The 13,913-nt window shown below is 48.3% G+C and overlaps 1 protein-coding gene across 6 annotated transcripts in view; it reads right to left on the bottom strand.

Annotated features, from left to right (window-relative positions):
* Positions 1 to 13,499, bottom strand: part of TRAK1 (trafficking kinesin protein 1) — a 99,049-nt gene extending 85,550 nt beyond the window's left edge. For 2 of the 6 annotated variants that reach the window (XM_065933106.1, XM_065933108.1), the window contains exon 1: positions 13,217 to 13,499. Coding sequence is in view for 4 of the 6 variants with exons in the window: in XM_065933102.1 (XP_065789174.1) it covers positions 9,534 to 9,624 (91 nt within the window). In the remaining 2 variants the exon portion in view is untranslated. Of the gene's footprint in view, positions 1 to 9,533; positions 9,699 to 13,216 lie in introns of those variants that run through there. The other 4 variants (XM_065933102.1, XM_065933103.1, XM_065933105.1 and 1 more) reach the window with 4 other exon arrangements.
* Between the last annotated feature and the right edge of the window lie 414 nt (positions 13,500 to 13,913).

Below are 13,913 nucleotides of genomic sequence, written 5' to 3'. Positions count from 1 at the left end.
AAAGAAATATAAAGTGTTATTAAATATAATAAAGGAAAAAATTTTAAGTTATCTCATCAGGTGACATCGGTATGATACACCAGTGTCATGAGCAGTTAAAGTTTCTGTTAAGTGTGCACTTGAATAGCACAGATGACTACTCAAGAAGAGCTCTTGCTCTGCTCTCCAAGGCCAGGGATGAGCAAAGAAAAACAAGGACAGCAGAAACCAAGAAGGGGATTCCTGAAAGCTTATTAAAAATGCAGCCCCACTGGGGGACATGTGAGTGTATTGGTGGGTGGCAGCTATAGGGCATGGAGTGTCTTTTTAAGGCGATGAAAATGTTCCCAAATTGACTGTGGGGATGACTGCACAACCCTGTGAACATACTAAAAACCATCAAATTATATGCTATAAATGGGTGAATTATACGGTATGTGAATTCTATCTCAATGAAGCGGTTACTCACATACAAAAAATGTAACCACAAAGAATGTTTAAAAAGGTTACTAGGCGGACCTACCATCTTTGGACGCATCTCCAAATCTTCCACCAAACACTGCTCATAAAAGATGCATCTGAATCTACCTTCCCCACCTTCCCCACCATTCTAGGAAAGCCTAAGGAATTTCTAATACTCTTCCAGCCATTTCTACTGAAAATGGGTCAAGCAAAATGAGAGCTCATGCTTAAAAACAATAAGCTCTGGCTGCCTGGAGAATCCAACAATATGGACCAACTGTTCATGGCTTAACAATGCTGAGTGGGTTGGGTATTACTGGACCCACCAGAAGTCCTTTGAATTTATTTATTTATTTGGCTTCTCAACTAAAAAGGGATATTTCTCTCTTGTTAAGATGACATCCTGATACAGATCAGGGCTTGAAGGTGTAGACCAGGAGTCCACCAACTATGGTCCACTACAAAATTCAGTCCCCTGTCTGTTTTTATAAATAAAAATTCCATGGAACAGAGCTACACCAGTTCCTTAAGGTACCATCTGTGGCTGCTGTCAATTACAACAGAGACCACAGAACCAACAAACCTAAAACATTTACTCCCCGGCCCTTTAGGGAGAAGTATGCTAACCCCTGGCTCTAGGCCATTGGAATCTACATCCTTCCCCCACCCACGCCCACCCAGTTCCCTAGCCCAGCAGAGCTAAGAGACTACGCCAAGGGCTTAAAGGTCAGTGATACCATGGGGTTTTCCTGAAGACCACCTACATGCCTCTGCCATTCAAGGCCACTCCTGCTACCTGAGGATCCTCTAAAATCCAGGCTGACCTTCCCTCACTTCCCACCCTTGCTATGGCTCATTGTGAATGAAGTATCATTTCACAACTCTGTGACCTTGAGCTGGGCCATGGAACTTCCCTTGGCCAGTGGAATGTGAGTGGACATCATTTACTGCATGTCCACTCGGAGGCTCTGAATATCCCTGTGTGGTTATATTTGTCCTCTTGAGCTCCTGCTCTCTGCCAGGAGAAGAACATGGCCCTAGACAGCTGCCGCCCTAGGGCCAGACACGTGGAACAGACCTGAACTGAAGCCCAGGCATGGAAACTTATGACCAGGAGCAAGGAATAAGTGCTGCAGTAGCCACTGTAGAATTGGGAGTTGTTTGTTACCCAGCATTTCTACAACAAAGCCTGACTAATACATACCCAATTTAAAATCATGTCAAGTACGGCCACCAATAACTAGGAGGATGACGTTTACTGCATAGGGCTGAAATTCCATCACCATCAGGATCTCCTAACAAGCAGTCTAAGCAAGAAAGATGTGGCCATACTGGGCTTTCACAATACCCTCTCTTACAAAAACAACTTCTGGAACTAACTCCAGCAAAGAGCAGATGGGAAGAGAATAGAGGTGGGACAGACCAAGGCAAGAGAAGGGATAGGGGCAGATTTCTTCTGTTATACACATCTAAAGTTGGCAGTCCTATCAGTCAGACTCTTGAGACAATTAACTCCTCTTTCTTCCAATCCCTTTCAAAAGTTGCAAACCGCCGTTGCTGCAGGTGTCTGGTCTCAAGATTAAGGCTGCCACTCCTGCCGCTAGTGCTTCCCTGACCCACAAGGTGGCGCTGCATCTGCACCCGGGAGTCCTGCACCCTCAGGTCCCAGACAAAGCAGAGATCAGAATACTTTCAGGCTTTCTGCAAACTTAGACTTGACCCTTCCCATTTCTACTCACCACAAACCCCTACTTAAATAGAACTGAAATAACATTGAGCAATGGAGTTCAAACCTGAAGTTATGACAACCTGAGTTGTCTGTTGTGAGGTTTTTTCAATACAGAAAAAAAAATTAGAGTAATATTTATCAGATACACTGAAATCTAACATGTAGGATTGGGCGTGAGAACAGAATTTCTACCAAATGAGAAGGGAGGTCAGGGTCCCCCTATCCATCGGCTTTGCCACCTCATCATCTTTCTAACCATTAATCTGCAAGACTTTCCCTCTCTCCCGCCGAGAACATGACCCAGGTGCATGGTCCACCACACAGATCAAAATCCAGCTAGGGCTGAAAACCGCCTGGAAGAGGACCATTCGAGTCTCACCCTGAGCTGACTCTGGGGATCTGGGCTTTGTGCTGGCATTCTCTCGCTCCTCCAGCCACACTAGTTCATTTTCTTCCATCTGCCTTTCAAACTCCTTGCTCATTTGCGACTCACACTACGCCTGGCATGTGCTCACTTGTCTACTGTCCAGTCCCTCCACCTGTGGCCTCGGATCCACAGTCACCTTCCCCACCATGCCCATCAGCTCCCAGTCAGACACCATCCAACTTCCCACCTCTCCACTCCTGGAGGATCCCCCTCCTGGATCACACGCCCCCGGTCCTCCCAGCTCTCCAGCCCTCCACTCCTTGAGCCCTCCACCACATTACCTCCATCGCCTCTGCCCATCAGCTTCATGCCCACAGTCCTTCTTCTCTCTGAGGTAAGTTCGTGGCATCCGCAGGACAAAACCCAATTCTGCACAAACAAATGGTCCACCTTACTCTGCCCTGCAGCTGGGCTGGGCGGGTTGGGGGGAGGAATTACGAAGAACGATGGGCAGACAGAGCGCCCTAGAATGTCGTGGGCTCCCAGGCTCACCACCCCATGTCCTCGCCCAGCATGGTGCCCACAGAGGCCCTCGGGCACCAGGGACAGAAGTGAGATGGGCTGGAGAGGGTCTGAAGCAGCCTCTCCCTGGACAGTAAACTAGGGTAACAAAGCCTCTGCATAGCTTCCAAGTGCCTAGAGCAGGAGCTGCTCTCTCTCTCCTCCTCTCCCAGAGGTTGGTGGTTCCCTCCTGAGGACTCCCAGAACTCCTAGCCCGCAGGCCTCTTCTTCACTCCATTCCCCTCTCTGCCCAATTTACCTCCATCCAAGAATTCAGAGGGCTTCCCTGGTAGCTCAGTTGGTAAAGAATCCTCCTGCAATGCAGCAGAGCCCAGTTCGATTCCTGGGTCGGGAAGATCCCCTGGGGAAGGATAGACTACCCACTCCAGTATTTCTGGGCTTCCCTGGTGGCTCAGAATCCACCTGCAATGCAGGAGACCTGGGTTTGGTCCCTGGGTTGGGAAGATCCCCTGGTGGAGGGCATGGCAACCCACTCTAGTATTCTCGCTTGGAGAATCCCCAAGGATAGAGGAGCCTGGAGGGCTGCAGTCCATGGGGTCGTAAAGAGTCAGATACAACCAAGCGACTAAGCAGAAGAATTCAGAAGACATCCTGCGTGGGCACTGCAGGCAGGGTGAGCGGAGGCCCTCTCCGCTCCATCCTCTCACCGCCAAGGTGTTTCCAGCTAAATCCCGGTGTTCCCCAACGAGCAGTCCAAAGCCCTTCATTATCATGGGAAGCGTGTTACCCAGACACAATGGGGAAAGGGGCCAGCTTTACAACAGGCCAACTTCACCCCCTCCACAGGCTGGGAAACACCAAAGAACATTAACCCCACATGGCCTGTACCCTGTTGTCTCTACCTAAGAGGTCCTGAGTCGGCCAACCTAGATCCACCTCGACTGTAAAAACTTTCTACAAAGGGGAAAAAAAAAAAAGAACTGTGTCTGTGTTTATGAAGTAGAGGACGGGAAGAACTGGGAAAGGAGAAGGGAGGAGAAACAGGTGGCAAGGAGGAGGGAAGAGGGGTGGGAGGAAAAAGAGATGGAGGGAGGGAAGGGGACAAAGTGGGGAAAGGAAGAGAGAAGAAAAGGGGGTAGAAAAAGAAAACTGAAAATGAAAGCTCTCCAAGAGCACCGTCTGGAACCAGAGAGCCCACTGGCCTCAGTCTCTATGGCGTTCTCTGTTCTGCATATGAGACCTCTTATGTCTGGCTTCTTTCACCTCGCACGCGGCTTCCAAGTGCTATCCATGCTATATAGCATATATCAGTACTTCATCCCTTTTGACCCCTGAATCATACCCCATGGTATGAATATACCGCATTTTGTTTATCCAATCATCAACTGATAGACATTTGGGTCTCCTTTCTGGCTACTGTGAATAATGCTGCTTGGAACACACATATAAAGTTTTGTGTGGGCTTATGTTTTCATTTCTCTTGGGTACATAACTTGGAGAAAAACTGTTAAGTCATATAGCAGCTGCTATGTTTAACCTGAAGAACCACCAGACTGCTTTCCATGGTGCAAGCTTTGGGGAAGTTTGTTACACAGTGGCAGATAACTAATACAAGAGAATTTAACTTTGTTTAATTTACAGTGTGAAGCACATAGTAAGCACTCTATCAGTGTTAGCTACTATTATCAGAGTACCTTCCCACCACAGGGCCTTTGCTCAATCTTCAATGTGTGGATTGCTCCTTCCCTCTCTCCCTCTCTGCTGACACCCACACAGCCTTCAGATTTCTGCCTAAATATGGTTTTCCTACAGGAGCCTTCTTAGAAATGCCACTTCAGAAATCCCCTTTACATAATCTCTAAGCACCCTGTACTTCTGTGAATATTGGACATAGACATAGTTAAATAGTAATTTGTGTAACTATTTTCAAGACATTTTTTCCTCTTCTGAAATATAAAAGAATCTCACCCTGGCACACCACCCTACCCTCTGTACACACAACAGAATCTCCAAAATACCTCTTTAAGGCCAATAACCCACTAGAAAAATGAGCAAAGATAAGAAGCAGGCTGTTTGCAGAAAATGAGACAAAAGAGAAAGGAGGAACAGACTCATTCATAATTAAGAAGAAACAAAATAAGATGAAATACCATTTTGTATGACTATCTGATTAACCATGATGAAAGTGGTCGATCAAACCCAAAGACCCCCGCCTCCCCACATGGATGTTGGGCACTTAATAGGTGCCAGCTCTTTGGAGGGCTATGCTGCAATGCACACCAAATCCTAAATTGTTAGCCCACAGACATGTGAAATAAGTGACCCAAAAGACATACATGCAAGAATGTTGTTCCTTGGGGCACTGTTAAAAAGCAAACACTGGAAACAAAGCAACTGTCAAGAGAGGACTGACAAAAACAGTGGCTCATTCCTGGCCGCTGAGAGGCCAGCATGGTTAACTGCCCTTAGAGCTAATACCTCCACAACAACCCTATCCACAGGGGCGGCGCGGGCCTGCCCACTACACACTCTAATGAGGCCAGGTCCGTGAAGCTACGACCAGAACTCAGGCACCATCATTTTACTTTAGTTGCTCTTTTACATTACAATAAGGCATTCCATTGTTACTTCTAAGGTGATGTATTTAGAAGGATTCATTACCTACTAATTTCTGGTTAATAAAGGAGGAATTGCACAATGCTTGTTACCAAAAAAAAAAAAAAAAAAAGAATCCATTATGTCTGAGAACATAAATAAATGGAAGATGATAATGATACAGCCAAACAATGAGCAACTATGCAGTCATTTCAAAGCATAAGGCAACATCCTGTGTACTGCAATGAAGCAATCATAACAATTGTTAATTTTTAAAATGCAGATTAGGGTATACGGTACGGTCCCATTAGTGTATTTTCAGAAAAAAGAATTAGGTGCATAAAAATTTACTGGAATGATTTTTTTAATGGTTAAACTGTACAGATGGAACGGTGATTGCTTCTCTACATTGACTATGCTTTGGTACAATTTTGAGTTTTACTATTTGCACGTGTTATTTTTATCATTAAAACTCTCCTTAAATGAACTTAATAGAAGAGAAAAACACACAATGAAGGAGGTTAAATAGGGTCAGAAAACAACACTGTTGGGTCCAAACCCCAAGGATGCCTGGTTTACATGAGAGGACAGGTCTGCCCACTCTGCACCTCCTTAAAGATGAGGGTGATATCAGTCCCTGCCCGGCAGGGCTGTGCTGAGAACAGAGTGAATTTCCAGGGCAGTGCCTGGAAGGCCGCCAGGCACAGAGCAACCACCCAGTAAGCGTCAGCCTTTGTTAGGATCTGTGATGGCTAATTGTCAACTAGACTGAGCCGTGGGGTACCCAGATATTTGGCCGAACATTATTCTGGGTTTTTTCTGTGAGGGTGTTTTTGGATAAGATTAAGCTTTAAGTCGGTAGACTGGGTAGAGCAGATTCCCCTCCGTGATGTGGGCGGGCCTCATCTAATCCATAGAAGGTCTGAATAGAACAAAAAGGCTGACTCTCTCTAGGGTAAGACAGAATTCCTCCTGCCTGACTGCCCTCCAGCTGACATCAGCTTTTTCCCACCTTTGGACTCAAACTGAAACACTGGCTCTTTCTAAGCTGTTAGTGATCACTCAGTCATATCTGACTTTTTGTGACCCCACGAACTGTAGCCCACCAGGCTCCTCTGTCCGTGGAATTCTCCAGGCAAGAGTACTGGAGTGGGTTGCCATTTCCTTCTCCAGGGGATCTCCCTAACCCAGGGATTGAACCTGAGTCTCCTGCATTGCAAGCAGATTCTTTACCATCTGAGCCACTGAGCCTGCTAATCTCTGGACTGGAATTACACCACTGCCTTTCCTGGGTCTCCAGCTTGCCAGCTATATATCTTGGAACTTGTCAGCTTCCATAACTGCATAAGCTAATTGCTTAGAATATGATATATAAACATGTATAATATATAATAAAAAATATCCTGTTGGTTCTGTTTCTCAGAAAAGCCCTAACACATGATCTATGAAATTTGATTTGTTCCAAGTCCAATTACAGCTATAAAGTTCCTGTTCACCATAGTTTCTGCTTGATTTGCTCAAGTTTGTCTGAGGTCAAGATCAGAGGTCAGAGAAGAAAGTCAAGGTTCTCTGGGTCATGAGTCCCAGAATCACCAGTGAACTGTGTGACTGGGTGAACATTCAAACCAACCTGCAAGCCACACCCAGCACTCTCTCTTGTTGAATCCCTTCCCAGTCCCTACAGCAAACCTCAGCAGAGGGTCACAAAAGGATGCGGAGGACAGAGGCTCGTGTCTGGCCCTGTCAGTCCCCCTAAAGAGCAGCTTGAACACAGCGTGTCTGAAGCACCCACAACTGCTCTGATACTTGCAAAACAAACCAAAGTAAATCCATTATGAAAACTTGGTACCTAAAGGAACACCCTTAGGAATGCTATTTGCAGCTGGGGGACTCAATGTACTGAAGCCCTTGCAAAGCACCCCTGATCAAACCTTTAATAACACTACTCTTTATTTTTTATTTTATTTTTTAATTTGGCCACGCCACACGGCATGTGGATCTTCATTACCACACAACTAGGGATCAGACCTGTGGGCCCAGCATCGGAAGTACAGAGTCTTATCCCCTGGAATGCCAGGGAAGTCCCTTTATTTTTTAATTCTAATTTATTATTTGCCAGCTTCCTAAAACAGTTTGAAACAGGCAAAGACTAACACCAATACATCAGATACATTAAAACTTGTCTCAAATTCAGAACAAAAATGAATTATGAAGATAGGAATATATCAGGCATCTGTAACTATAGCCTGTCAATCATGTCAGGACTCTTACCAATAATTTTAACTAAATTTTACAGTACATGGCAAAACCCTGTCTGATAAATATTCTACCCACTCACCTAAGGATGAGGAGTGGAGGAGAAGCAAGGTCAGCAAGTTTAAAAGACAAAGGTGAATGTTTTTGTGTTTTGCTGAAGATTAAGTGTTAGCTCTAAAACGAGCATAACAGGGCCCTTCTCCTGCACTGCACTTGTAAAAACAAACCAACTGCTAAACCGGGGCCATTCAACTGAGAAAAGCAAAGATCTAAGTTATGAATTCGGAACGAGACGTGCAGTTCCCTAGATCCTAATTCACATTTTCTCACTCTGTGAAAGAAGGGGTGTTTCATCGTCCATTTTTTTTCTGTTTCATTTGGCCAAGTAAGTACCATTAACATTATACGTTTTCAATGGAAAACACAATAAAAATTTTATACTAGACAGGAATTGATAAGAGACTTCACATTTAATTCATAAAAGGCGTCCATAATATTTTATCTGAGCATGTTTTCAGGGGCTAAGTCACCAAGTCTGATGGCTTAAATTGGTGACAGAAAAGGAACAAGTCTGAAATGGTGACCCTGAAATGACAAGAACACTCAGGCAAGATAGTTCCCATGAGCAGAGCGGGAGCAATCCTGGCCGGGCCACAGCGAGTCGCTTCCACCTCTGCCCACCTCCAGGGCTCTGAAGGGGAGACCAGCTCTCACCTGTGGACACCATCAAGAGGCTGGCCTCAGGTAGCTGCTAGCTGAACAGAAGGACTGACCAAGCCTGAAGATATTTCAAATACACACACAGCACAGCATCTCTATAATCTCCCATCCAGAGTTCTCATATGTCCTGAAACCTCCAGCTGAATGGCACAAGAAGAGCTCACGCTTCCGAGAAACTCAGTGGTGTGTGGTCCCAGACAGACCGTGAGTAACAGCGTATAAACACGACAGCAACTAGATGCACCAACTGTCGGACTCCGATCAGCTTAGAGGAAGTGAGAAGCATTAGCCCACAGCTTGAGACAAGCCAGAGCAGAACCGATTAGCAAGCTCGCCATCACTAGGGTGTGGACAGGAGGGATAGGACCAAGCATATTTAATACAGAGGGAAAAAAAGAAAACTGAGGGTAGAAAAAGAGGAAAGGATGGGGGGAGACACTATCTGACTGGGTTCCTCACCTTCTGAAAAATCCCTTGCTGACCCAGACACCAGATGAGGCTTTAAGAAACCAGGATAAGACACAGGATCAGGAAAATCACAGAGGAGGAGAGGCCAGAGGGGACCCTGGAGACCTTGGCCAGCCGCTTCAGACAATTTCAAAGGGCAAGGTGGTGGGAGTCCAGAAGCCTGGTCCCAACTCAGACGTGCTGCTCATGGCCCCGTGGGGGTCACCTGCCTCTTCTGAGCCTGGACGAGGGACGGAGAAGGGGGTGAGCAGCTTCCAAGGTGCTTCCACTCTGCATGTCAGCAAGTCAATACCGCAATTTCCCATCCCCGGTCCAAGGACAACCTGCCAAGCTGAACAGACAGGAGAGAAACGACTTCTCCTGCGGCCTTTCGCCTCTCTGGCCACAATCTTCACAAAGAAAAGCAGAGTGGACATGCCGGGCAAAGACACTCACCACATGAGCTTGTCCGAATGAGCCTGCCTGGGCAGAGTCCTGGCAGAGGCTGGGCCCTCACGGGCTGCCCAAACTGAAACACCAAGGCCATGTGCAGAAAGAAACTCCAGCGGCCGTTCAGAGCGAAGAGCGATCCTCCATTAGCACCCAGCCTGGGCAGCACCTCAGCATAGCCACCTTCTGCACCTACTCAGCATTTCTCTGAGTTTGCTTGTTGGGGCAAATCCTAAGACTGTGCGCTGCCCTGGAAGCACAATGGGTTACGTAACCCCAGGCAGCCTGGGCACCCTATCAGCTCATCTTGTTAAACCACCTCAAACCGAAAAAAGACGCACCCCAAAATGCGATATCCCTGGGGAGGGAGAGAGAGGGGGAGCAGGGCTTTGTGCCGGGCAATTTGGCTTTGCCTAAAAATTAGAGAGGAACAAAAAGCCTGTTGTTCATCTCAGCGCTCCCTGGGAACCGGGGGTGGCATGGATTTATCTGAGGCTGGATGCCAAGCGGTCTCCCAGGACTGCACTTGGCAAAGCGCTTGGAGTCCACATATGTGGACTCGGTGATACTCAATAGGGTTTTCTGTTTTCTGAATTCCTCCCAAAGACCAACATACAAAGCTTTAACCTGAGCGTGTTCTGCATTGCCTGGCTGCCTTAAGCATGCAAGAGTGGCTATGTTTACACTCTTGTTTACCAGGCCTCAGCCAAACGTGACAGCACTGAGCTGTTTCTCAGCTGTCCCAGGGCGCCTGCTACGGATGTTCCAGCAAAGAACCGCCAGCTACCACGCCCCAAAGGGTTTGACGTTTCAGCACTGCCATTCTGCCATTACTCTGCCCTCGTGTGTCACGTTCGAAGTGAAACTACTTTAACAAGTGAAACGCTTCCTGGATTTCACTGGCAAAATGCCACTAGGATCCCAGTGGTGAGCTTATGTGTTCAGACAAATGAAAATGCAGTTGAGACACTGCCTCCTCTGAGAAGCCCTCCTGGTCTCCCCCATCCTTTCCCCTTCAAGGCTCAGCCAGGCACCCTCCTTGGTGCTTATCATTGGTCTAACCATGCTACAAAGCTTATTTCTACTCACTCATCTGTCTCCCCAACTGGACTGTATTCCTGGCGGAGGTGGGGCAGGGAACATGTATCTTGGGGTCACAAGCTACATCAAGCCCTGCCCCTTAGAGCTCAGGGATCTTCAGCCGATGCCGAGCCTTTCCTGATTTAGTCCTTTACTTGCAAAAAAGGGACAACATTCCCCACTTCATGGGAATGTAGTAATAATTAAACGACACGTTTCATTCACTTAGCAAATAGTTACTGAATAATGGCCACATGCAGGTGCTCTTTCAGTCATGAGAATCAAGGATGCACAAAATCCTTCCCCTTGCCTTTGTGATTACCCTAGTAGTAGTTTTTATTTAACCGCAAGTTTGGTCAACAAAATGCAACCATGTAGTAGCTCATGGTTAAATCTGGGGAGGAAGCTAAAGCAGGTAAGGGAGATGGGGAAAGGGGTAGACCATTCTCTCTGTGGGGACTCACTAAAGGCCTCCAAGGAAATGCCATTTGGAGAAAGTACAGTAGGAATCAGGAGGCCACCTGCGGTTAAGGCCACCCAGGAGCTGGGCAGCAGCAAGAACAAAGGCCCTGAGGTGGGATGTTCTGGGTCTGTTGAAAAATTAGTGAGGAGGTCAGTGTATCTGGATTGGAGTGAGCTGAAGAGGAGATGGGTCAAAGGCGCACAGGAAATCCTGTCACTTAAGCCATGGTCAGAAGGGAGCTGAGGAGAGGTGGGGAGCAGAAGAGTTAAGCCATCTGACTTTGTATTTAGAAAGTCACTCCTTTGGATAGGCAGAGACTGGACTGCACAGAGGCAAGCAAGGAAGCAGGAGCCCAGTCAGGAGGCCACTGCAACAATCTGAGCGTGAGATGAAGGTGGCTTCGACCAGTTACTGTTGGGGCTGGCGAGAACCAGTCAAACTCTGGACGCACTGTGAACCATGAGTCAATAGACTTCCGAGTGAACCAGGGTAGGACAGAGATACAGAGATCACGAGTGCCTCCAAGGCTTCTGGCCTGAGCAGCTGAAAGGGCAAAAGGACCATTTGGAAAGAAAGCAGGTGGAGGAGGGAACCAGGAGTTCACTAAAGGCCAGGTGAGTCAGAGAAGCCTATCAGGCATCCCAGGACAATGCTATGTGTGGAGTCAGACCCTCACATCTGGCCTTAGGGGGAAAGTCCAGCGTGAGGACAGGCATTGAATAGTAGTCAGTGCAGAGGCAGGTTCTAACTCCTGGCGCCTGGGTGAGATCACTTAGGGAGTCGCGGACGCAGGAGAGAGAAGAGCTGAGCCCCGGGGCTTCCCAGGTTCCCTGAGAGGAGCAGCCAACCAGGTCAGGACCTAAAGCCAAGGGAGGACCACATTTTCAGAAGAAGGGGGTGGTCGGCAGTGTCAACTCCTGCCGAGAAGGCTGAGGACGGACTGCCGAACTGCATGAGGCCATCAGTACTGGGGGTATGGTGGGGTCCAAGCCTGTGCGTAGTGGACGCACGAGAAAACAGGAGAAAAACCAGAGTCAGCAAACCAAAGAGCAGAGACAGGGATGCTGGCTGTGGGGAAAATAGCAAAGAAGGATTCCTTTTAAGAAGGAGGATGCGGTCACCTGTTTTTGTGATAAGAGGAAAGATACAGGAGCGAGGATAAATGGATGGTGTGGTAGAGACAAGACAGGTGCTGGACGTGTGTCCTTTGGGGGCCAGGTAAGTAGCAGGAGGATTCAGCACACAAGTGGAGGAAGGGCTCGGCACCCAGGGGTTCAGCTGGGATCCCCGGCATCTCCACACCCCTCTTACTCAGGAAGCTTTTGACACGGGGTGGGGTGGGGTGGGGTCCTCAATGATTAACTGGTGAGAAAACAGTGAAAACCAACTAGAAGCAAATCTGCATATCTGAAACTGTCAACGAACATTATTTCCAACAAGAGTGTGAAAGCAAACAGTGCAGACAAGGTGAGACCTGGGCAGAAACTTCAATAAAACGCAACTTGATGTATCACGATGCTCCCCACTGCTGTTCCGCACACCAGCCCACACCGTTCCCACTCATGGCCCCTCTGGGGCTGGCTCCAAACACTTGTCAGGAGGATCCCTCAAGGAAAGAAACAAGCCAGAGTTCCATTACAATGTGTCTGAATAGCAGGTGTTGCCAATGCACTGGGTAGGTGGGGGTGGATCACCCTGTTCCCAGGACACTGGGAAGGTGTGACTGCCCCAGGCATCTGTAAGAACTTGAACTTGATGGTGTGCACAGGGCCCTGCAGGGAGTTCCCCACTGCGGCAGCCCACAGCACCATGGCACCATGGCGTGTTATTTTCATTACACCTATTTTATGTCAGAAGAAACAGAGCCTCAGGGAGAGGGGCGAGGGACCAAACCACCCTGAGCGCCGCTACGGGCCGGGCGCACTGCTCAAGACTCAGTGCTCCCATCCCTAACCTTCAAGACATGGCGTCTTCATCTCAGACAGTTCAGTTCTGGAAGGCAGGCCTCACAACTCCAAAGCTGAGACTCTTTGCCCTTTGGTGGTCCCTCAACCTCCAGGTCCCTCCCCTAGACCCCCTCCTGCAGCCCCACCATTCCCCGGTCCTCACTGACTCCCCCATCCCCGGCAGGGAGAGGCCCCCTTACCGGTGATGGTGCAGGCATCTCGGTACCCTCTGCAGCTGGGCGCATCTTCCACGGCCTCGCTCACATAGTGCTCCTCGGGGAAGCCCAGGCCGCAGGCTAGGACTGCATGGTTGCACGCCTCCGAAGGGGGCACAGAGTTGGCCAAAGCGTCGTCGTGCAGAGCTGTGGCGTCCAGCTTGGCAGGTTTCACGGGGAGGTGCCCACTGCCATCGGCGGCCCCGCTGCCGGAGTCTGGGGCAGTCGGGCAGACAGCCCCCAGGAGGTCTGGCACAGTGGCAGCGGCTCCTTACAGGGAACCTAAGGGACAAGCCAGAGAGAGGAGCACGGTGACTTAGAATCTCTGAAAAACATGAACAAAATCTTCAGAAAATAAGAGTCCCGAGATGATGAGTGATCACATTGTAAATTCTGTTTTCTTCGAGCCAAGGTATTTCCAATTGAATTCTTCAGTTCTGATAAAGAATTGCAAGTGAAGTTCTATTCAACCACTCAGGGACCAATACAGACTGAAATACAGGGCATGTGGCTTCATTTACTAACTGAAACCTGTCTGAAAGCAGCTCTAAGCAAACAGACAGACTGGACCACAGCTAAGATGAGGGCGCCTACCCTGATATGGGGCCCCCCAGGTGGCTCAGCAGTAAAGAAATGCCTGGCAGTGCAGAAGACGTGGATTTGATCCCTGGGTCGGGAAGAT

Source organism: Muntiacus reevesi, chromosome 4, assembly GCF_963930625.1.
Source record: "Muntiacus reevesi chromosome 4, mMunRee1.1, whole genome shotgun sequence".
Lineage (NCBI taxonomy): Eukaryota > Metazoa > Chordata > Mammalia > Artiodactyla > Cervidae > Muntiacus > Muntiacus reevesi.
This window is presented reverse-complemented; position numbering and strand designations above follow the sequence as displayed.